Genomic DNA, 23,397 nt, shown 5'->3' on the forward strand with positions numbered 1-23,397 from the left:
ACACTGCAACCCAGTGATCTGAAAGGGGGGCTGGCAGATAAAGAAGGGACTGACTACCCGGGAGAGGGGCATATGAGACCACCCCTTAGTCTTGGGACACAAGATGGATTTTCCTGAACAGACTTTGGGAGTGTGCCTTGACACATATAGGCAGCATCTGGGCTGCAGATCTGGCCATGTGGCTGCCAAAGGGAGGGTGTGGTTATGTTGGAACTTCAACAGGGAAATTAGTCTGGAAGTGGCTCCTCCCCTAGAGCTTCTTGGCTGGGCAGGGACAGAGTAAAAGGTGCAGACTGTGGTCTCTGAATGAACTGGGAGGGTGGGGTTCCCCATCCCTGGGGGCTGGGGAGCTGCATGGTCTGAGTCTGGAGTCAGTCTTTCTGGGTGGTTACTGACTTTAGGACTCCCTCCTAGGAGCATATCCTACCGCCAAACCTGTTCAGGCCTCTTCTGGGGACTGAGCAACTTTTTCCCCCTGCATCTCTGCTCTGGGATGGTTCCTCCTCCCCAGTAAGTCCCACTTGCAGTAAGTCCCAGGAGTCCCACTTGCAGAAGGGGAAACTGAGCTTCATTCCAGTCTGTCAACTTGTCCCTCTTTGTGGCATTGGATATTTCCTGCTGGCCAGTTTCACTGGCTGGCCGGCCAGGTAGACTGGTGGGCAGTAGTCACGAACCCTCCTCCAGACCCAAGGTGACTCTGGAATTGCCTAAGCCACCTCTCAGTCCCTTCTTTCACTCATCTTTGCACTTGGGTGTGTTGGCCCATAGCCTTCTGAAAGTCCCCCTCCTGGGACCCTAGATGAGGGTCCCTTGCCTCCTGATCCCTTCTGTCCTTGACTCCTCTCCCTGGGCAGCCCCCTCCACGTCCAAAACTTTCACCATCACCTCCACCAATTTGTTTTTTATTCCTGACCGCAGACCTGAGAGTCACCTCTTGAGATTTTACCTGCTGGCCAGCCCTGCCACTGGCCAGGATGTTAAACTTGCTTTGCTGTAACAAAACTGATCTTCCCTGCTGTCCATCCATCCCTCTCCCTACATGTGTGGCTGTCAGCACTGGGACCTATTGACCTGCCTCTCCCAGGAGTCTAGACACCTTTTCATTCCTGGTTTAAATATAGTGGAGTGATTAGGAGCACAAGGCCTTAAGTTGGAGAAAAGAGAAAGCATTAGTCTCAGTCGTGTCCGATTCTTTGTGACCCCATGGACTGTAGCCTACCAGGCTCCTCCATCTTTGGGATTTCCCAGGCAAGAATACTAGAGTGGGTTGCCATTTCCTTCTCTGGGGGATCTTCCGGAATCAGGGATCAAACCTGGGTCACCCGCATTGCGGGCGGATTCTTTACCATCTGAGCTACCAGGGAAGCCTCTGGAGAATCTGGATTCAAATCCTGGCTCTGAGTGATCTTGGCAATTTACTTAAATCCCTCTGGGCCTTATTCCCCACTTGTAAAGCGGAAGTAAGAGGACCAACTCCATGGCCTTGTGTTGGATGGAGAGAATGTACAGAAGCACTGATGCAAAGCCTGGCTCATCAGGGGCCTCAGAAACTTGGACCATTGTCAGCAAACCTTGCAAGGGTTTCCCAATTGGAACTTGGCATCCTACTCATTTCCCCTTCCCATCCATCCTGCACCCAGTCTTCTGACAGCTCTCCCTTGGGAAGGAAACTGCACTGGTTCCCTTTTGCCCATCAGGCTGGCATTCACTTTGGGTGCAGTTTATTCCACTGTGAAGAAGGGAATGGCTGTCCACTCCAGTATTCTTGCCTGGAGAATCCCACGGACAGAGGAGCCAGGCAGGCTACAGTCCATGGGGTCACAGGAGCATGACGGAGCACACACACACATACCTACTGCAGCTCTTTGTGCTGAGTTGCTCCTGGCAAATCACACACACACACACATACTGTCAAGGTGTATTTAGGAAGAGGTTCAGGGTTCAGTGACCACTTGGCCAAGGCTGAAAGACCTCCTTAGGCTTGCTGCTGAGGATCCAGTGGGGCTTCCAGGCCAGGCCTCCTGTTGGCCGGGAGGGAAAATTAAACACCCTGTCCAAACAGGCATCCTGGGAAATAGCTGCCTGATGGCTGTGCCGACAGATTCTAAAGCAGGATCACCCCTGTTGGAGGACCAGGCAGAAGCCTGACTGCCCCTGCAGGCTGCTGGGAGCACCATCGCCCGTCGTGTGCTCCCAAAGACGATTCACTCAAGCCCCACCTACTAGGGGCAGCCTCCCTGTGCCTGATGCTGAGTAACCGACTGTCGATTTCTTGACTGTCAAACTCTAGGGTAGGAGGGATATCAGCGCCCCTTTGCCTTCTCTGGGCCAAGGGCGGGTGAAAACGCTCACCTTCCCTCACCTGAAGGTGGGAGTCGGCCATAGCCCACCCGCAGTGTGGAGGTGGGGAGGGGGCTTCTCCCTGCTTAGTCCCCTTGCTTTTGGTAAACCGGAACGTTCTAATGAGACCCTCCCTCTACGAACGATCCTCTTCCACGCCCCCACATATGACAGCCTCACTCCTGGGCACTCCCTTCACCGCGCGGCCTGCCAGATGCTCCGCAGGTTGGGGTGGTCTCCAGCCGGTTTGGGGTGGTCTCCAGGCGAATCTGGAGGCCGCCCAAATCTGTCGCACCTCCTCCGTTTGGGCCCAGCCCAAGGGAGGGAAAGGGGCGTGTGTTCCTTTAAGGGGCTGGCCCGGCGGGAGCGCGGGGGTTTGTCCGCAGCCGCTTCCCTTCTGGCCATTCAAGATCCCCGAGTCCGCCTGCTTCCTCTGACCGGATCAGCCCCGCAGCCGGGAGCGCTCGAGCCGTCGAGGAGCCGCCTGGGGACGGTACGTAGCTCAGGGGTGGCCGGGCTCCTGGGGCCCCCTATGGACCAGTTCCTCTCTTCCCGCTTCCTCAGCCCCACGCCTCCCGGGCAGGCTTGGGGAAGTGGGCAGGAGGAGTGAGCCAGGACCCGCGGGGCTGAGGCAGAGTTGGGTTGTGATCGCCGCCGCCGGTCAGGGGCGCCCTGGGCACCTGCGGGTTCAGAGCAGCGCACGGCGCGGGCTGGCTTGCGTGGGACCCTTGTGCATAGACCCTGGTCGACGAGGAGGCCAATTCAGAGGGAAACCAGTGGCCTCTGAGACTGCCTCCCGGGTCTCCTGTCCCCCACCGGATCTCTTCGCATCTTATCCCGCAGTCTCCAGCATAGCGCCCCAGACACCGGTCTCTGCCCCGGGGCATCTGTTGGATGCTCATCTGTTGGGGGCGGGAGCGGGGGCGGGGGTCGGGAACACTGCGAGGTCCTCTGCCTCTCGTCCTCTGCCGGCCTGCTCTGGCCCTCCCAGGGCAAACGCAATGGATGCTCGTGGGTTTCAGGCCTGGGTTCAGTGGGGTTTCTATCTTGGGGAACAGCCGGAGCTCGCGGAGAGTAGAGTCCTGTGTGGGAGATGGGATTCTTTAGAGAGGAATTTAGGGTTCCTGAGCAGCCAGGAAAAAAAACACACACAAAAAAAAACAAAAAACAGCGCCGGACACTTGGACCCAGCTCTGTCACCAACTCGCTGGGGGGCCTTCAGCAGCCTGTGACCCGGTCTGGACCTTGATGCCCAGCACTGGCCTCCGGAGGGACTTTTGCCCTCTGCCACAGGAGCAGGTGACCAAGAGGCGCCCTGGCCCTTCTCCCACAGCCCTGCCCGGGCCAGCGGGCTGGGAATGCTGGTAGGAAACACCTCCCAACTTCTACTTTCCGGGAACCGCAGGTTTCAAAGGGCTTGGGGCATCGAAGTCAAATTCCTCTCCGGAGCGGGCTGATGGAGACCTGGAGGGCAACGCTGCCCTCTGCTGGTGTCAAGGAGACGTGTGCTGCCCGGTGGTGCAGTGGGGTACTCGGCGGTAGCTCATCTTCCTAACAAGTCAGGGTTCAGCTTATTCTGATGTGCAGAGCGTCCTAAGGCAAGTGGTGGCTGGGAAAAGCAAAGGATGGGTCGTCAGGAATCAGGGAATCCACACATCTTGTTCTGGTCACTCCAATACATTAATGAGCTGGTGAAAAAAAAAAGAATCACCCCCAGAGCAGAAACTAAGAGCTATTTTGGCTCAGCTCTTAGTTTCTGAACCATGAATTACCTCATGCATGACTGGTAAGAACCCTGGGGGAGCAACGTCGGTATAACATGGAATCACTTTGGTTTGGTGGTGATTTTTTTTTTCCCCCAGCTCACTAATGTATTAAAGTGACAAAAACAAAGAGTTCTTCCCCATTAAAACCTCAGCAATGTGTGAATTCCTTAAGATAAATGCTGTCAGTCCTGCAGAAAGTGCCTTTCTTACTGATGTCCCTCACTATTCGAACGCTTGCTATTCACTGGCCAGCACTCAAGAACCAAATAGATTTGAATAACACAGCATCCTTCCCTGTCCAGATTCCCCAAACCCTCAGTATCCAAACTCTTGCCATCCCACCTGAAGGATGAGAGAGATTTGCTGAGGGAGGAGCACTGTACTGCTGGTTTAGCTGCTGAACAGAACTTAGTATAAAGTTTTCTGATCAAAGTAGAAACCAGGAACTTCTCTGGTGATCCAGTGGTTAAGAATCTACCTTCCAATGCAGAGGACGCAGGTTCGATCCCTGGTCGGGGAATTACATCCCATATACCTCAGGGCCATGGAATTTTCCTGGCCAGAATACTGCTCAGATAGTAAAGAATCCGCCTGCAATGCAGGTGACCCGGGTTGATCCCTGGGTCCCTGGAAAAGGAAATGGCAACCCACTCCAGTATTCTTGCCTGGGAAATCCCATGACAGATTAGCCTGGTAGGCTACAGTCCATAGGGTCACAAAGAATCAGACATGACCGAGCGACTAACACTACCTCAGGGCAACTAAGCCTGGGAGTAGCCACTAGAGAAGCCCACAACTAGAGAAGCCTGTGCACTGCAACTAGTGAAGCTCCTGTGTGCCACAACTAGAGAAAAGCCTGCCCAATGGAATGAGACCCGGCGCAGCCAAAACAAAGTGGGAAACAGCCGAAGAAGTTGCAAAGACATTTTCTCTGTGTTAAAGAACAAAAGAAAACAAAACGTTTAAGAAGATGACTTTACTCTGGGTCAGACTTTTAATTTTGGTAAACCTAGTATCTGCGGAGCCTGGTGGGCTGCCGTCTATGGGGTTGCACAGGGTCGGACACGACTGAAGCGACTTAGCAGCAGTATCTGTTGGAATCCAGTGCCCCTAATAACCCACATTCTGAAGGAGGAAGTGTTTGCCCCAGTGGTGGGTGAAAGCTGCAAAGCGATTGACATGTTGGTTTTTTTTTTTTTCTTCCAATATTGCTCTTGTTTCTGTTAGTGCTCTGGTTACAAAGTTGCATGTGTTTTGAGCTACTGAGTTGTTCAGTCATTTCTGACTCTTTTGCGACCCTATGGACTGTAGCCCACCAGGCTTCTCTGTCCACGGGATTTCCCAGGCAAGAATACTGGAGTGGGTTGCCATGCCCTCTTTTAGGTGATCTTCTAGACCCTCTAGACCCAGGGATCGCACCTGTGTCTCTGGCATCTCCTGCATTGGCAGGTGAATTCTTTACCACTGAGCTACCTGGGAAGCTCCTGTTTGTGCTTAGGCTGCTTAGATCCAAGTCACCAAGAGGCCTTGTGGATGTCACCTGGGGATTCCTCTTGGACAAAAGCGAGGCTCACAGTGTCCTCCTGTCATGTACAGCACAGAGGACAAGTCTGGGCCTTGGGCTCCCTGCAAAGAGGTCTAAGGGCACAGTGGATTCTACACCTCAACTTCCTTCACATCATTGCTTCTTCTCCAGGAAGAGCTCTTAACTCTTCTGAAAACAAGACTGTTTCCTCCACAATTCCACCACCCTTACAGGTCAATGCTTTTCTTTTGTCGCCTCCCTTCCTCTCCCTTTCTCTCCTTTTGCTGTATCCCTCCCCTTCTAGTTCCTGTACACAGGCATTCTTAGGGTCACACACTTACAATCACAGCAGAGTGGCAAGTCTGTGTTCTGCTTTGTCTATGCTAAATTATACCCTGTGCACTTTCCACGTTGCTGCCTGATGATCATACTCATACTTCCAAATGCCTGCTGTCAACTCTGGTCTTGCTGCCCCAGAGTCAGATTTCCACTCAGCTGCTGGAGGGGTGTTTTTAACATGTAGGTCTGATCCTGTGGCTCCTCTGCCTAAAGCCACTGCTAGCACCCCAGGGCCTTGGGGGCAAAGGACAGGCTGCTGAGTCTGACACCCAAGGGCATCTAGACACTGGTCCTTCTGTCCTCCTCTCCCATGTTTCAGCCAGAGCCTTGGCAGGAAGCAGAATTCACCCTGGATGTTTCCAGTAAAGACACTCTAATGATGGCTCAGTGGTAAAGAAACTACCTGCCAATGCAGGAGCCACGGGAGATGGTTGGCTTGATCCCTGGGTTGGGAAGATCCCCTGGAGAAGGAAATGGCAACTGACTCCAATATTCTTGCCTGGAGAATCCCATGGATAGAGGAACCTGGCAGACTACAGTCCATGGGGTTGCAAAGGTTTGGACCCAACTGAAGTAACTGAGTACACACACAGCACTTTCAGTAAATGGACGAGCAGGGCAGGAATGAGGGGGAGGTATGTGGGGCACTAGGCTTGTGTGCGAAATTTTTTTTTTTTCAATGTGGACCATTTTTAAAGTCTCTACTGAACTTGTTACAACATTGCTTCTATTTTATGTCTCGGTTTTCTTGACCACCAGACATGTGGGATCCCAGCTTCCTGACCAGGGATCAAACCCACACCCCCTACATTGGAAGATAAAGTCTTAACCACTGGACCGCCAGGGAAGTCCCCTCATGTGAAAATTTAAGTGAGGGGAGTGTGTGTGCCAAAAATCTCAGTAATCAAGACATAATATTTTGATACAATATAAAAAAATTGAATCAACAATCTATAGCCCTTGGGCCAGCTGCCTATTTTATTTGAATGTCCACTTAAACTGTAATAGCCCCCCAGAAGTATTCTAGCATGGCATAAAAAAAAATTTTTTTTAACCTCTACCTCCACAGACATTTCTGGACTGAAACAAAAGCTTTGCAGTGCAGGACTCATCCTCACTAACCATGAATGCACCTGGTATTTTCTAGTCTAATCTGGTTTCTTCAACGTCATTTTAAAATGCTGCTCACAACTTTTCCAATTCAACCCTGCAGTTAAAAAAATAGTGATACTGTCATATGGTCCTGCTTAATTTTTTCTGCAGTCTTTTCGCTGCCTCCTAATTCCTGCTTGGGCCTCCCTGGTGGCTCAGTGGTAAAGAATCTGCCTGCCAATGCAGAAGACACAGGTTTGATCCCTCATCCAGGAAGATTCCCTGGAGGAGGGCATGGCAACCAACTCCAGTATTCTTGCCTGGAGAAAGGAGCCTACAGTACATGGAGTCACAAAAGAGTCTAACACGACTTTGGGACTAAAAAACGACAACAATAAATTCCTGCTTAGGATTTGTTGGCTTGCCTGTTGCTCAGCTTGCCTGCAGGGTGCAGTCCTCTGAGAGCAGGGACCTCATCTTGCTCATTACCGCTGTTGTCCGGCTGCGAGAATGGTGCCTGGCATGCCGAAGCTGTTCTATCACAGAGGTCCCTAACCTCCAGGATCTAATGCCTGGTCATCCGAGATGGAGCTGATGTAATAATAATAGAAATAAAGTGCACAATAAGTGTAATGTGCTTGAATCATTCTGAAACCATCACCACCCCTACCTCTACCCTGCCCCAGTCTGTGGAAAAACTGTCTTCCTTGAAACAGGTCCCTGATGCCAAAAAGGTTGGAAAGCGAAAGTCGTTCAGTTGTGACCAACTCTGTGACCCCATGGACTGCAGCCTGCCAGGCTCCTCTGTCCATGGAATTCTCCAGGCAAGAATACTGGAATGGGTAGCTGTTCCCTTCCCCAGGGGATCTTCCCAACCCAGGAACTGAACCCTGGTCTCCTGCATTGCAGGCAGATTCTTCAGCATCTGAGCCAAACACACACAGTGTGTGTGTGTGTGCGCACTAAGTCGCTTCTGTCGTGTTTGACTTTGGGACCCTGGGGACAGTAGCCCACCAGGCTCTTCTGTGCATGGGATTCTCCAGGCAAGAATACTGGAGTGGGTTGCCATTTCCTTCTCCAGGGGATCTTCCTGACCCAGGGAAAGAACCCTCGTCTCCTGCTTGGTAGGCAGATTCTTTACCACTGAGTCACCAGGGAAGCTACTAAATTCCTGTCAATTGAACGAATGAGTGAGTGGGTCCCCGGGCCCTGCTGCAGACTTCTCTCATTGGCTTGTTTTTCTCCTCCTCCCAGTTTGCTCTGGGCCCAGCCTTGCCTGGACACCCTGGCACTGCCCAGTGTGTGACGCCATGGGCCTGCGGCTCCCGATCCTGCTGCTCCCGCTGTGCTATGTCTCCGGCCTGCCTTTCTACAACGGCTTCTACTACTCCAACCGTCCCGATGGCCGGAACCTGGGCAACAGCTACAGCGAAGGTGGGTGGCCTCTTGGCTCTGCTCTTGGCTCTGCTCTTGGTTCAGCTAGATGATGAAGACCTCTCCTGGCCCCTGCAGGTTCCGAGTTGGGTGGGGGCTCAGGGCATGAAGCCAGCAGCCGCGCTCCCATCTGGGCCCGTGCAGTGGTCCAGCCTTGTCGCTAAGATGAGCAGAAGGGTGGTTCTGTTACTCCATGTCTACTGGCCCCTCAGATATGGAGGGCTTCCCTGGTGGCTCAGTCGGTAAAGAATCCACCCGCAATGCAGGAGACCCAGGTTTGATCCCTGGGTTGGGAAGATCCCCTGGAGGAGGAAACGGCAACCCACTCCAGCATTCTTGCCTGGAGAATCCCATGGAAAGAGGAGCCTGGTAGGCTACAGCCCAGGGGGTTGCAAGAGTCAGACACGACTGAGCGACTAAACCAGCAACAACCCATGGGTGTGGAGCCGAATGCACTGTAGCATGGTCAATTTTGCTTTTTATACTTTTCCCAAAGTCCTGCCACTTTTTCAAAATTCCGCTCAAACGTGACTTCCCCAGGTCTTCCCAGTGGAAAAGGGGTTTGGAGTTAGGGAGATGTGTTTGACTCTCCATTTTGCCACTTACTAGCTATGTGTCTTTGGGCAGGTGACTTTTTTTTTAAACTTTTATTTGCATTTATTTTTTTGCGGCATTTCTTCACGGGCCGTATGTTTCTTTTTTAATATTTATGTATTTATTTGGCTGTGCTGGGTCTTAGTTGTGACACTTTGGGATCTTTAGTTAAGGCATGTGGGATCTAGTTCCCTGACCAGGGATCGAACCCAGGCCCCCTGCATTGGAAGTGTGAAGTCTTAGCCATTGGACCACCAGGGAAGTCCCAGGGCCATAAATTATTGTTTCTTTGGGGATATCTTTTTCTTCTGTGCAGCCTTCTCTTCTGGTTTAGGAATAATCTGACCTTTTTCAGTAAGGATCATCTACATGTGGCAGGGGAGCTTAGGTATGGGTTGATCCAACCCTGAGCTCTGTAAGTCCTGTCCTGCATCTTTAGGGGCTTTGTTTACCTGGACTTGCTCGATGACCAGAGAATCTACATCTAAGCTCTGAAGTCTGGAATCACTCTCTGCATTTCTGAGCATGTGCAATAAAAATTCATCACTCTCCTTGGGCCACTGACCCCGCATCCAGCCCCACTGTTTGGCCTGGGAACACCCATCAACACCATTGTAATGACGGAATGGCACACACTGTATCTTTAAAGTAACATCTTTCAGATACTCGGTGGCTTTCCGGATATGCACCCCCTTCATGGCCTGGGTGTTTCATGAGTGTTCTTAAAAGAAAGTGAAAGTCGCTTAGTCGTGTCCAACTGACTTTTGTGACCCCATGGACTATACAGTCCATGGAATTCTCCAGGCCAGAATAGTGGAGTGGGTAGCCTTTCCCTTCTCCAGGGGATCTTCCCAACCCAAGGATTGAACCCAGGTCTCCTGCATTGCAGGTGGATTCTTTACCAGCTGAGCCACAAGGGAAGCCCAAGAATACTGGAGTGGGTAGCCTATCCCTTTTCCAGGGGATCTTCCCGACCCAGGAATTGAACTGGGGTCTCCTGCATTGCAGGCAGATTCTTTACCAGCTGAGCCACCAGGGAAGCGTGTTTTTAAAGTGAACCTGAAAATTTGAACCTCTTGATTTGGCAGTTTTCTGGGTCAAGTGAATATCAAACCATTTTTAGAGGTCACTTCAGGCCAGTTACTGGAAAAGCCAGGTGACATTTTATCAGCAGCTTTATGTACCTACTATGCATCATTTGTTAGGTCATATGAGCCTCATAGAAACTCAGACACAGGCAAGAAGTCGTTAGGATGGCTATTTTTCAGCATGAGATTCTCTGCAGGGAGCCTCCCTGTCTATCTCTTGCTTACTCCTGAGGTTACCCCCTGCCCTCACCCTGTGTACCTCTAAGGTCTCAAGTCCAGACCTAAGGCCATGAGACCATGAGGCCCCTATAGGAAGACTCAAGTGAGAAATGGGCCAGCCTTAGCCCATAAATCTGGTTCTTGTGGCGCATGTTAGGCTTGGTGTTTATTTGTCCCCCTGAGCCTGACTGCAGTCTCCTCTATAAGTCCTGGCCTCACCTCACGTGTGTCTCTAGGGGTTTGGGAAGAGTCGTGGTGGACAGCTGGCCAGAGTGGAGGGGCAGACTGTGCTCTCTTGTGACCAGTGTGTTAGAGAAGGAGACTCAGATGATCTGAGTCCCCCCACCCTCCTATCTGAGGTGCTCTTGCTGCCAGCTACACCAATTTGCCCTTTCCTTTCCTTTTTTTTTTTTTTAGCTGAACCACGTGGCATCTTAGTTCCCCGACCAGGGATCTAACCTGTCTCCCCTCACTGCCACTGCAGTGAAAGTGTGGATTCTTTTTTTCCCGCATTTAAAAAATTGAAATATATTTAAAAAATGAAGGACAGGGAAGTCTGGTGTGCTGCTGTTCATGGGGTCATGAAGAGTTGGACATGACTAAGCGACTCAATAACAACAAAAAGTTTTTACAGTGTTGTATTGGTTTCTGCTATACAACACAAATCAGCCATAATTATACATACATCCCCTCTCTCTCTAGCCTCCCTCCCCTCTCCACATCCCATCCCTCCAGGTCATCACCGAGCAGCAGAGGTAGCATCCCTGTGCTGCATCTTCTCATCTGCCATCCATGGAGCATCAGGGAAGTCTGCCTGTTCACATCTTCTGCCTAACAAACCTAGTGGTTTAAGACAACAGCCATGTACTTTGCACATGGTTTCATGGGCCAGCATTTTGGACTGGGCTCTGTCTCTTTCGTCTTGGTTGCACTCACTTAATTGATTGTGCCTGCGGTGGGCAGGCAGGTCAGCAGGGGGCCGGTGGGTCTAGAATGGCCTCAGCTGGGAGGGCTTGTCTCTGCTCTCTGCGTGTTCTCACCCCACACGGGAGACCAGGCCTTGTGGTGGTGGTTAGCAAGGTTCTGAGAGAAAGAGAGGCCTCAGCAGGGCCCCCTGGAGCCTTGGCTCCTAGCAAGCACCTCAGAACACTCACTTCCCCCACATTCATTTGGTCAAAGCAAGTGGCAGGGCCAGCGAGGATTTCAGGGACCGGGTGTGGTTCATAGAGTCACCTCCTGTAGGAAGCAGTTGTGAAGTCACATTGCAGAGTGTGTGGGTACAGGGGCAGTGCAATCTAGAACTCCTGAGCCTGGAGGGAGCTGGGGGTGAGGGTGAGGGAGGGGGTGGCCCCTGCAGGACTACCGACATGCCGCCCGAGGTCCCCATCTGCACCCCGCCTCTCCCCTCAGGCATCTTCAATGGAGTGAAGCTGGTGGTAGAGACGCCGGAGGAGACCCTGTTCTCCCACCGAGGGGCCAACGTGACCCTGCCCTGCCGCTACCACTACGAGCCGGCCCTGGCCTCTCCGCGGCCCGTGCGCATCAAATGGTGGAAGCTGTCGGAGAACGGGGTCCCGGAGAAGGACGTGCTGGTGGCCATTGGGCTGAGGCAGCGCACCTTTGGGGATTACCGAGGCCGGGTGCACCTGCGGCAGGACAGAGCGCGGGAAGTGTCGCTGGAGATCCAGGACCTGCGGCTGGAGGACTACGGGCGCTACCGCTGCGAGGTCATCGATGGGCTGGAGGATGAGAGCGGCCTGGTGGAGTTGGAGCTTCGGGGTGAGACCCTGACGATGGCTGGGTCCTGGGCGCTATGGGGAGAAAGCCCTGAGAAAGCATCCAGACCTCTGTGCTTCTGGCAGATAAAACGTCTAATCCTCAGAACAACCCCATGAGGAAGCTGCTGTTATTCTCACCGGCAGCGTGTGGATGAGAAAACTGAGGCACAGAGAGGTCAAGTCACTTACCTAAGGTCACACAGCTCATACATGGCCGAGTAGGGGTTTGACCCCAGGCAGTCAGACTACAGAATCCACTGCTCTCTACTCCGTCTTGCTCACGTCCTATTTAGAGAGAGGGAGACAGGAGCTGGTGACACAGCTCATTGAGTCAGAGCTGAGATTCACTCACGGTTGGCAGGAGACACAAACAAATGAGGTAGCCCAGGGTGGGTGATCGGGAGTGGTGGAGACTGGGGCCGCTCCTGAGCCTTCCTTCTCAGGCCCACCTGATGATGCTACACCAGAAGCAAGCCCAGTGCGGCCTGATTTTCTTTCTTTCTTTCAAATATTTACTTATTTGGCTGCGTTGGGTCTTAGTTGCAATGCAAGGGGTCTTTGTTGTGGTGTACGGGCTCTAGAGCAAGTGGGCTTAGTTGCACCAAGGCACGTGGGATCTTAGTTCCCCAACCAGGGATCGAACCCGCATCTCCTGCATTGGAAGGCAAATTCTTTACCCCTGGACCACCAGGGAAGTCCCTGCAGTCAGATTTTCTGATTTGACAAGAGAAGCTTGTATTTGGATATGAAACCCCTGGATTTTTATGTAGAAATCGCCTAATTAAAAAGCAAAACCAAACCAGGTGCTGTCCAAAGCTGCCAGCTGTGATCTCCACATGACTTCTGCCTTCTCTGACCCTAGGCTGGGGCTGTGTGTCCTCAGACCTCTCCTACCTGTTAGAGAGGCCGCTGGGAGGGTATAAAGGGAAGGCTGATCTGACTCCATGTCTGCCCCGCCCTTGCTGTGGCACTCCAGGTCAGTGCCTCCCCCCAGAGCTCCAGTCCTGTCACGTGTGAAATGAAGAATAAGGGTAGTTCCTCCTTTACCTCATTCGAGGAGATGAGGATAGAATGTGGCTCAAGGGCTTGTCAATCAGGCGGACCTTGCCACCAGTAGCCACCTGCCCAGTCCATGGGGCTTAGATGGTGGCCCAGAGGGGCCATATTCCTTGTCCCTGATGTTGGGGATGGTGTGGGATGTGTGCAAACCTGTCAGAGCCAGTTGTCTGGGGACCACAGGGGCAGCCTAGAGAAGCAGGGAGTCCTCATCTTTTTGGGGGTACACTTTTAATTTATTTTTTATTAATTTTAATTGGAGTATAGTGTCTTTACAATGTTGTGCTGTTTTTTGCTGCACAGAAGAGGGAATCAGCTATACGTATTCACGTATCCCCTCTGTTTTGGATTTCCCTCCCCTTTAGGTCTCCACAGAGCACTGAGTAGAGTTCCCCATGCTGTACAGAAGGTTCTCATGAGTTTTTTGTTTTATGCATAGTAGTGTATATATCACAGTGTGTCTGTCAGTCCCAATCCAGGGAACCATCACTCCAGGCCCTGCCTTTGAACAGCGCCAGTCCCAGGCCCTAGGGACACCCCTTCACCTTAAGGTTTCATCTGACTTGGTAGAGACTGAGTCCAGGGGGTTTAAAATTTTTTATTACAGTAAAATTTCAAACATGGAATATTAAGGGAGCTTGTGGCACCTACCAGACCCTGGCACCAGAAAGGGAAGCCCCCTGCTCAGGACCTCCCTGGCCTTCAGCCTCCTTTAGTAAGACCTTTCACCATCCCTTCTCTTCCTCTGGGGCTTCCCTGGTGGCTCGGATGGTAAAGGATTTGCCTGCAATGCGGGAGACCCAGGTTTGATTCCTGGGTGGGGAAGATCCCCTGGAGAAGGAAATGGCAACCCACTCCAGTATTCTTGCCTAGAGAATCCCATGGACAGGGGAACCTGGCGGGCTACAGTCCATAGAGTCACAGTCAGACATGACTGAGCCACTAACACTTTCACTTTCTTCTTTCCTCTTCCGTTGAAAGTCGTCTGTCACATGTGGGACGTTTCTTGCACCCTCCTCTGTAGCTTCCATATTAATGTTAACAGAGACGATGAGGTCTCAGCTACTGAGTCAGAGCCCAACAATGCCTGTCTCCTGTAGGTGGCAGCACCTCCTCACTGGTGTCTTAGTTCAGGCTGCAGTAACAAATACAGCCTTGGTGACCTCTGAACAACAGAGATCCATTTCACACAGTTCTAGAGGCTGGAAGTCCCAGACCAGGGTGTCAGGTTGCAGACTTCTGTGTCCTCACAACAGTGGAACAGGCTTGGGGGGAACTCTCTGGGGTGTCTTTTTTAAGGGTACTAACCCCATTCATGGGAGAAGGCAATGGCACCCCACTCCAGTACTCTTGCCTGGAAAATCCCATGGACGGAGGAGCCTGGTAGGCTGCCGTCTATGGGGTTGCACAGAGTCAGACACGACTGAAGCGACTTAGCAGCAGCAGCAGCAACCCCATTCATGAGGACTCCACCCTCATGACCTAATCACCTCCCAAAGGCTCCATCTCCTAATACTATCATATTGGGCATTAGAATTTATTTATTTAGCTGCACCGCGCGACTTACGGGATCTTAGTCCCCTGGCCAGGGATCGATCCTGGGCCCTGGAAGTGAAAGCACCATTTCCTAACCACTGGACCAGCCAGGGGAATTCCTAGGCGTTAGCATTTAAACGTCTGAATTGAGACATTGGGCTTCCTCGGTGGCTCAGTGATAAAGAATCCTCCTGCAATGTAGGAGACATAGGGGACGAAGGTTCAATCCTTGGGTCGGGAAGATGCCCTGGAGATGGAAATGGCAACTCACTCCAGGATTCTTGCCTGGAAAAATAGACAGAGGAGCCCTGTGGGCTCCAGCTGTGGGGTCACAAAGAGTAAACTGAGTGACTAGGCAGGCATACTGAGACCATATCACTGGGGTTCTTACAACAGCCTTGTGGATTAGGTATTAATCCTGTTCTGTAATTGGGGATATTATTTGGCTGATACATTCATTCCTTTAACAAGTTAGCAGTTTTCTGAGTGCTGCCGTGTGCCTGTCTAGCTCTGGGAGGGAGATGTAAAGCAGATATTGGTTCTGCCTTGGACTTGGACAGTGGACAGGAGATGACAGGTTTCTAGAGCTTTTCTGAGGGACTGTATATGTGTGTGTGTGTGTGTGTGTGTGTGTGTGTTGAGGGAAGCCTCTGTCCCAGTGGAGGTGGGTCTCCCATCACCGGGCCCTGCCCACCCATTCAAGCCCCCTTTTCTGTCCTCCCCAGGTGTGGTCTTTCCTTACCAGCACCCCCAAGGGCGCTACAAATTCAACTTCCACGAAGCCCAGCAGGCCTGCGAGGAGCAGGACGCGGTGGTGGCCTCCTTCGAGCAGCTGTTTCGGGCCTGGGAGGAGGGCCTGGACTGGTGCAACGCGGGCTGGCTGCAGGACGCCTCGGTGCAGTACCCCATCACACAGGCCCGGCACCCCTGCGGAGGCCTGGGCCTGGCCCCCGGCGTGCGCAGCTATGGCCCACGCCACCGCCGCCTGCACCGCTACGACGTGTTCTGCTTCTCTGTTGCCCTCAGGGGTGAGTGGACTGGCCAAGCATGGGCCTGCGGGTGGGAGGGCAGCATCTGGGGGGGCCTTCAGTCCTCTCTGCCCACCCTGCTGGTGCTTCCAGCTGAAGCCATGTCCAGCTGTGTGCCTTGATGCTGCTGCTTCACACCGATCATCAGTTTAGTCATTCATCCAACATTCCCTGAGTGCCTACTAGGTGCTGGGTCATCATAGACGATAAAACATAGTCTGCCCTCACAAAGGAGCTCATTTCATGGGAAGATGCATGAATAAAAACAAATCGATTCAGTGCCATATCCCAGTTTGGCACTTAATAGGTGCTCAGTAAATGGCTGAGCAGATGAGAGACTCTTGCTTGGTCCAGCAGAGGTGGGGCGCCCACCTAGAGTAAAATTAGGAAAGGCTGGGGCAGAGTACGGATCTGACTGTGGGAAACCCAGCCCCATGGCAGGTGGGATGATGCTTTTGGGGAGGGGCTGAGATTTGGGAAGGTGCCCCCGACAGTCTCCACTGCAGGTGCTCCATAGCGTGGCAGCTCCCTAAGCGCAGAGTTAACAGGTCTTTTGGGGGCTGGGTGGTGGGGTCTGCATGGGCTAGCCTTGCCCCAGGCCCTCTCTGGCTGCCCCCTCTGCTTCTCCATCCTCACGCCTCGCATCCCACAGGGCAGGTGTACTACCTGGAGCACCCTGAGAAGCTGACGCTGACAGAGGCAAGGGAGGCCTGCCGGGAAGACGGCGCCCAGATCGCAAAGGTGGGCCAGCTTTTTGCCTCCTGGAAGTTCCGAGGCCTGGACCGCTGCGATGCTGGCTGGCTGGCAGACGGCAGTGCCCGCTACCCTGTGGCTCACCCACGTTCCAACTGTGGGACCCTAGAGCCTGGGGTCCGAAGCTTTGGCTTCCCAGACCCACACAGCCGCAAGTACGGTGTCTATTGCTACCGGCCACGCTAGTGCAGCGGTCCCAGCTCTGTACCCATCCCTGCCCCCTCCCCTTGCGGGCTGTATTTATTGAGTAGTTCATTTTCCCTTGCAGATTGGGGCAGTTTTCATCATGTTTTTTATACTTTCCAACTTAAATTTTTTTTTAAATACTATTTTTTGAGTAAATCCCATAGATCCCAAATCGTCCCTTTACTTGGGTGGACACCCCAAGGCTCTCACCCTCCCCGAACCTTCCTGCCTCTCTTCTCTGGGAAGTTTGAGGTCCTTGGGCTCATGAGAGCTCTCTGCCATCGCTGAGTCCATCCCCTCTCCTGGCCCCGGGGAGGCTGCTCCCAGAGGAGCCGAGGCTGCGACCCGTCGTCCGCCTCCGCCTGGGGACAAGAGGGCAGCCAGGTGGCTCTGGAGCTGGGGTTCAGGCCTGGTGGTTTCCTGCCCCTCATTGGGGAGCAGCTGGCCCATGTCAGCATGGCGGAGGAGCCTGGGCGGGAAGCGGGTCCCTGGGCTTCCACGTGACGTCCCAGGGAAGGGAGAGATTTCCTGCCCCATGTTTTCCTTCTTTCTTGGCTCCAAAGAGTCTGTGTTTTGTTCTCATTTTCCCCTGTTTGGTGAGTGGCCCTCAGGTCTGTGCACTATTTTGGACAATAAACGGTGCTGTGACCCCTCCCTCCATCCTGAGCCCTCCTCTGTGTCTCACTCTTTTTTTTTTTTTTTAATATTTGCTTCTTTACTTATTTGGCTGTACCAGGTCTTTGTTGTGACATGCAGGATTTTCTATCTGCATTGCAGCAGGCAAACCTTTAGTTGCGGCATGTGGGATCTAGTTCCCTGACCAGGGATGGAACCCAGGCTCCCTGCATTGGGAGTGCAGAGTCTTAGCCACTGAACCACCAGGAAGTACCTGTGTCTCAGTCTTTATCTCATTCAGTCTTAGGGTCCAGCTCCCTGCATGGTTCTGTCCTAGACTTAAGAGGTCGCCTGGGTCTGTCCACGGGGGTGGGCAGGGAACGCCATGGGCTGCATCTTCAGGCTGCCTTGGTCTGGCCTGGCCTGGCCTACCCTGTGTGTACCCTGCCTTGGGGACTGACCTAGTGGCTGGAGGCCCCAGCGTGTTCTCCCACCATCTCACTCCGGGCTGTGTGTCTGTGCGGACCCAGCAGAAGAGTGGGAGGCTGGAGGAGGCTGTGCCCTGCAGATACTGGGGACCAGCCCTCTGTGTTCCTCACCCTGGTCCCCACCCCCATGTCAGCCTCAAGAAACCACATCTCTTGCCTCTGCGCAGGCACACCTCTGCCACCCACAGTCTATCCTTTATGTAGCAAGGTGCTTCTCCAAGTGTGGTCGGCACCACCAGCTTCACCTGGGAATGTGTTTGAGATGTAAATTTCTGCACTTGACCCCAGACCCCCTGAGTCGAAAACCCTGGTGTGGGGTCTCTCACAAGCCCTCCTGATGCAGACTCAAGGTTGAAAACCAATGACATAGCTGTGTTCCCAATGGATCAGTTGCTTAATCAATTAATCGCATAATTTTTGAGTTCCTACTCTGTGACCATTGCTGCATCTTCTACTTTTTTCCATGGATCCTTTCCAGAGCTGTAGAAAAATACTCACCAGCAAACACTCAACCACACAAGTATACACCCGAAGAGACATCAGCAGACTCACACTGGCACATGTTAACCAACACCAGTGTTAGTCCCTCAGTTGTGTCTGACTCTTTGTGACCCCAGGGACCATAGCCCGCCAGGCTCCTCTGTCCATGGAATTCTCCAGGCAAGAATACTGGAGTGGGTTGTCATTCCCTTCTCCAGGGGATCTTTCCAACCCAGGCATTAAACCCGGGTCTCCCGCATTGCAGGAGTCAGACACTTTCACACACACAGAATCACTGCCCATTGAGCTAGTGTGATGAGGGAGTGGCACTAACCTGACCTTCCAGGGAGGAGGCTGGCGGATGGTAACTGTCTGGCACACACACCCCAGCTTCACTCAAGGTCTGTTGGGGGAAATCCATAAACAACTGAAAGTGTTTTCATTGATAACCTACAGCCTACTTATGGGCAGGATGCCCAGAACTTTGTGCTAGTGGCTAGCTAACCCATTTGACCCTAAAAATGTATAAACAAGATTCATTCCCAGGCTGTCTGCAGTTTTTTTTCTTCCCTCTTATAAATCCTAATTTTGTCTCTGTTCTTGGACTCACTCTATAAATCGACTCCTCTTGTGTGAGCAAATAGTGTAAATCAAAGGACCAAACTATGGAAAGTGGCCAGAAGTCTGACTTGAGTTACTCTCTGACAGCGTGCCAACTTGCAGATCCATACACAGCACCTCTTGGCTGTCACACACGCGCACACACACACACAGAGGAACTCATGTAAGAATAGAGCACCACAGGTGTGACTGTCCCAGGCCTTCTGATCAAACAGGATTCGCACAAATTTAGAGTCATTTGATCAAAGTGTGTCCCTACAGCCCCCATTCCTAAGAAACTTCTCAGTAGACCCTGGGCCATGGTTGCCTTCTCTTTAAATTAAGAAAAAAGGAGGGAAAAGAAAAGAAATAGATCTCTTCCAATGTCTTTATTATTATAATTATCATAATCTTTACTTTTCAAAAATATAAATAGGTGCACGGAACCCTGGTGCCTGCACGGTCCCGGGGGGTGGGGGAAGGTGGGGGGAGGGGTGGGTGACACTCCCACTGGGAAGGAAGTGCCCCCCGACCCAGCCCTGCCGAGACGGACACCTGCTCAGGTGGCAGACCCAGGTGAGAGGACTCTGGAGGCGGGACCCTCGGAGGGAACCTGACCCCCATGCTTCGAAGATCCCGTGATGGCTCACTCTCTCAGTGGGCTGGAAGTCGCCCCCTCTCCCCTGGGCTTCTCCCCGACACAGATGAACTCCTTCTTATCCAATACATTCAGCTGCGGTTCCAGAGTTCTTCAGCCCTCGGGTCTCTCTGCCCCTCCTCCCTCCTCCCTAGCTCTCCCTGGAGGTGAAAGAACCAACGATTGCACTGCTCTTGGATAAAGTCAGGAAACAAAAAATAATCTTCTTTATTTAACTTAACCCCTTCCCTTCTCCCCCTGTCCCTGTGCTGGTCCCTGGAAAGGCACAACGGGAGATTGAAGGAACATCTCTAAACTCCAGTCCACGGGTTACCATACGTTTGCTTTGCTTTGGCATTTGGGGGGAAAATTAGATGCAGATTTGGCGATTTGGGGGGTGGGCGGGTGCATACACAATGTGGGGTTTATTTTTTCCTTCTTTAATGGAATTCCTTATATGACAGAAAGCGACAAGGAGAGGACACCATCCGGATGGGGTGTCAGCCTGGCCAGGCTTCTGGGCTCAGCGTCCTGGGCACATCCGGGAAGCTCCTCTCAGTGGGCCGTGCTGGGGCGGCTCCTCCTCAGGGGCCGTGAGCTCCGCTTCTGTAGTTTGCGCTTGTAGGTGGCGGCTGGGGTGCAAGGGAAATGGAAAAATCTGGGTGAATCCTGGGAAGAAAGTGAGCCAGCCCAGCCTCCCTCAATCCTTCTCTGCCAATCCCCTCCCTGCAGAAACCATGGGCTCAAGAAGGCAGCCTGAGGTTTTCCTTGCTTCTTGGTTTTGATTTTTCTTGGAACCACCTTGGGCTAAGGGGCTTCAGGCTAGAATACTGGAGTAGGAAATGGCAACCTACTCCAGTATTCTTGCCTGGAAAATCCTATGGACAGAGGAGCCTGGCAGGCTACAGTCCATGGGGTCGCAAAGAGTCAGACACAACTGAGCGACTGATAACAGGGAGCTTCGGGTGGGTGTTGAAAAGGACAGTAGGGCACTCGCCTTCACCTTCCCCTCTCAGTGAAAGTGAACCCTCCCGGGGAGCAGGGGACATCTGTGATCGAGCCCTCGATGGTGTTGGCAGCGGGGGATAGGGAGGAGGATGCGTTGGCCGGATCTAACGCCGTGCGGGGTGATGCTCACGGTCTGTGCAGGTGATCCGAGGCTCCTCCCAGTGGCCGCTGGGTTGGCACCGGATGGTGGGCACGTGGCGCTGGATGAAGCCCTTAGTGCACTGGTACCGCACCAGGGCATTGATCTCGTATCGGTCCTTCTTCTGTCCGAAGATTCTGGCGTGCTCCACCACAGGGGGCTCTCCGCAGGCCACTGAGGGGTAAACATCCTTCAGAAAGGGCTCTCGGAGGGTCTCCCCTGATGCCCTGTGATGAGCTGGTGTGGTCCCCCTGGCTGTGGGGAGCCAGCTCAGAGTCCAGGGAAGGGGCGGGGAGCCTGGACACCCGGCCATGAGCCCTGCCTGCGGGGGAGGGGCGCTTTCACTCTGCACTGAGAATCTGGAAGCCACTGGTTTTGACATCTTGGCTCCTCAATGATTTAGAGCAGCAGGAAGGGAATAAGAGGATGAACGGTTGGGAAAGAGGGTGAGGGCTAGGGAGACTGGCTGTGACTTCGCTATGATAACGGGCTATGAAAACGGCGGTGCAGGGGAAGGAGGAACCAAAGAAGGCTGGGGGGGCGGGGGGAGGGGCACCAGGCCAAGAGCAGAAACAGCTGGCGAGTGTCTGAGCCACACCTCGAAGTCTGCAGACTCAAAGCCAAGGATCGAGGCCTGACAACTCCAACTCATGCGACTGATGGACTTGGGACCCTAGAGAGGGAGGCTCCCAACTCATGTGCAACTGGGTGACTTTCTGTGCTGATACTCAGGGCACTGTGTGTGCAGGGGGCTCTGTCCTCTAGCCTGTGATCTTCACCCTCTCCCTGTCCCTAGTGGGCTGAGCCTTTCCCTTGGTTCTGGGATGCTGGCATGGGGCGTAGCCCCTGCCCCCCAGGTCAGCTCCAATCTGCTAGTTGGGCAGGTGAGTGATGCCAGCAGCCAGGAGTCCAGGTGACGTGGCCCAGGTCACACAGCAGGAACCTGGGGTCTTGAGTCTGTCCTCGTGGGACCCCTCCCATGCTGCCACTTACCTGTGCCCTTTTTACAGGTGAAGGGCAGCTGGTAATTGCATGGGACATCATTCCACTCGCCCTTCTCATGCCAGATCATCACCACACAGTCCTCTCCGGTGGCAAAGAAGTTGTCAGGCTGGTTGGGGCGCCAGTTCTCAAATTGCTGTGGGTGGGATTGGGGAAGGGGTGAGCAGAGGGCAGGAGTGGGACAGCCTGGCCTAACCCCTGCTTTCCCTCCCTGTCCAGCCCCTTCCTGGCCGTGGTGCAAAGACTGCCGGGAGTCTGGTGGTGCCATGGGACTCACAGGCCCTCCAAAGAACTTGGTCACACTGCCGGACTGTAGTCATTGTCAGGAACTCAGAAGACCCCGGATTCACAGTCCCTGTTAATGAGCTGACGCGAATCTCCTCTTCCATATGGGCCAGCGGGGCTGGTCACCAGGCTGCCAGGCTTGGGCAGGACTGGGTGGTAGAGCTACTGTTCCCATGTCCAGACTCTGCCTTTCCAGACTTCTCCCTCTAGCCTGACTGCAGACAAACGAGGCCCCTTTCCTCTGATGTAGCTGCTCCTCTTCCCCATGACCATAACCAGAGCCATGACCCTGTTCACATTTGCCTCTTCTAGGAAGTCTTCCCTGAGGTCCTTTGCTGATCTTCATTATTTACTATGTATACTGTTCAGCTGGCATCTATGTTGCTTTCTATCTGTCTGTCTACCTCCTTCTGTGGACTCTAGTGCTCTGTGGGCAAGGAATCTCTCTAAACCTTCCTCTTGGGGGCTTCCCAGGTGGCTCAGTGGGTAAAGAATCTGCCTGCCAATGCTGGAGACACGGGTTGATTCCTGGGTTGGGAAGACCTCCTGGAGGAGGGCATGGCAATCCATTCCAGCATTCTTGCCTAGAGAATCCCATGGACAGAGGAGTCTGGCAGGCTACAGTCCAGAGGGCCACAAGGAGTCAGAGATAATTGAAGCGACTGAGCATGCATGCATGCATACAGACCCTCTTGGTGATTTACCCTCGTTCATTCATTGCCTTCCTCATCCCCACCCTTCCCTTCATGTTATTATTCAGGTGTCCAGCCTTGGGCTAGTCTCTAAAGGTGAGACGAACAAGACACAATCCCGACTTCAGGGCTCTGGGTCTAGCACCTGCTCAGTGAATGTATGCATGTGATTTGAACGTGTCTGTCTCTGGGGGTCTTCCTTCATCGTCTCAGGGCCACCAACTATCCTGGGTGCCCCCAGCGGAACTCACCAAGGAGTGTCCATCTGACCAGCGGAAGTCCCCTTCGATGGTCTTGTCATTCAGGCCAATCCACTGGTAGTCCTGGGCATTGTCTGGAGAAAGGATGTGGGTATTGGGCACCTGAAGGTATCTGGGAGAAACTTGAGTTCATTGAGACAGAGGGGACGGAGGGGTGGCAGGAGCTGAGTGGGTGCTTAGGAGTGTGCCACCTGCCTCCGGGGTCCTGACAAGGGTCTTGACACATGCATGTTTGCGGTGCACTTGGGCCCACCTCCCTGAGCTGACATAGACTGACGACAGGGTTAGTCTGAGGCTGACTCTGACAGACTGTGGGCTGTCCTGGGTACAGTCAGAGCCACTGGCCCCTCAGCCCGTGGAAATGCCCCCTTTCCCTCCCTCCTTGCCCCCACTGAGCCCAAGTCCACTGACTGCTGGCCAGGGAGGCCCTTGGCTTGCGTGGCCATTCCCCTCTAGG

General features: G+C 53.2%; 2 protein-coding genes across 3 annotated transcripts in view; one reads left to right on the plus strand and one right to left on the minus strand.

The window, feature by feature from the left end:
• Positions 1-1,807: 1,807 nt before the first annotated feature.
• On the plus strand, positions 1,808-17,394 carry HAPLN3 (hyaluronan and proteoglycan link protein 3). 2 transcript variants are annotated; one of them, XM_081547208.1, is made up of 7 exons: positions 1,808-2,833; positions 7,779-7,886; positions 7,972-8,186; positions 8,317-8,496; positions 11,808-12,176; positions 15,493-15,795; positions 16,448-17,394. In XM_081547208.1, exons 4-7 carry the CDS (start codon positions 8,373-8,375, stop codon positions 16,732-16,734), a joined length of 1,083 nt encoding a protein of 360 aa, XP_081403334.1. In that variant the 5' UTR covers positions 1,808-2,833; positions 7,779-7,886; positions 7,972-8,186; positions 8,317-8,372; the 3' UTR covers positions 16,735-17,394. The 2 variants fall into 2 exon arrangements, with proteins under 2 accessions (XP_081403334.1, XP_081403333.1); XM_081547207.1 differs by lacking the exons at positions 7,779-7,886; positions 7,972-8,186 and having other exon boundaries at positions 2,471-2,833.
• Positions 17,395-19,753: 2,359 nt separating this feature from the next.
• ACAN (aggrecan) overlaps positions 19,754-23,397 on the minus strand; it is a 68,649-nt gene continuing 65,005 nt past the window's right edge. Inside the window, 4 exon segments of the mRNA XM_081547209.1 lie at positions 19,754-20,186; positions 20,693-20,875; positions 21,695-21,839; positions 22,932-23,014. Coding sequence (XP_081403335.1) covers positions 20,110-20,186; positions 20,693-20,875; positions 21,695-21,839; positions 22,932-23,014 — 488 coding nt within the window. The 3' untranslated portion in view covers positions 19,754-20,109.

This window comes from Giraffa tippelskirchi, chromosome 12 (genome assembly GCF_054371585.1).
Source record: "Giraffa tippelskirchi isolate mGirTip1 chromosome 12, T2T-mGirTip1v1.2.pri, whole genome shotgun sequence".
In the NCBI taxonomy this organism is placed as follows: Eukaryota; Metazoa; Chordata; class Mammalia; order Artiodactyla; family Giraffidae; genus Giraffa; species Giraffa tippelskirchi.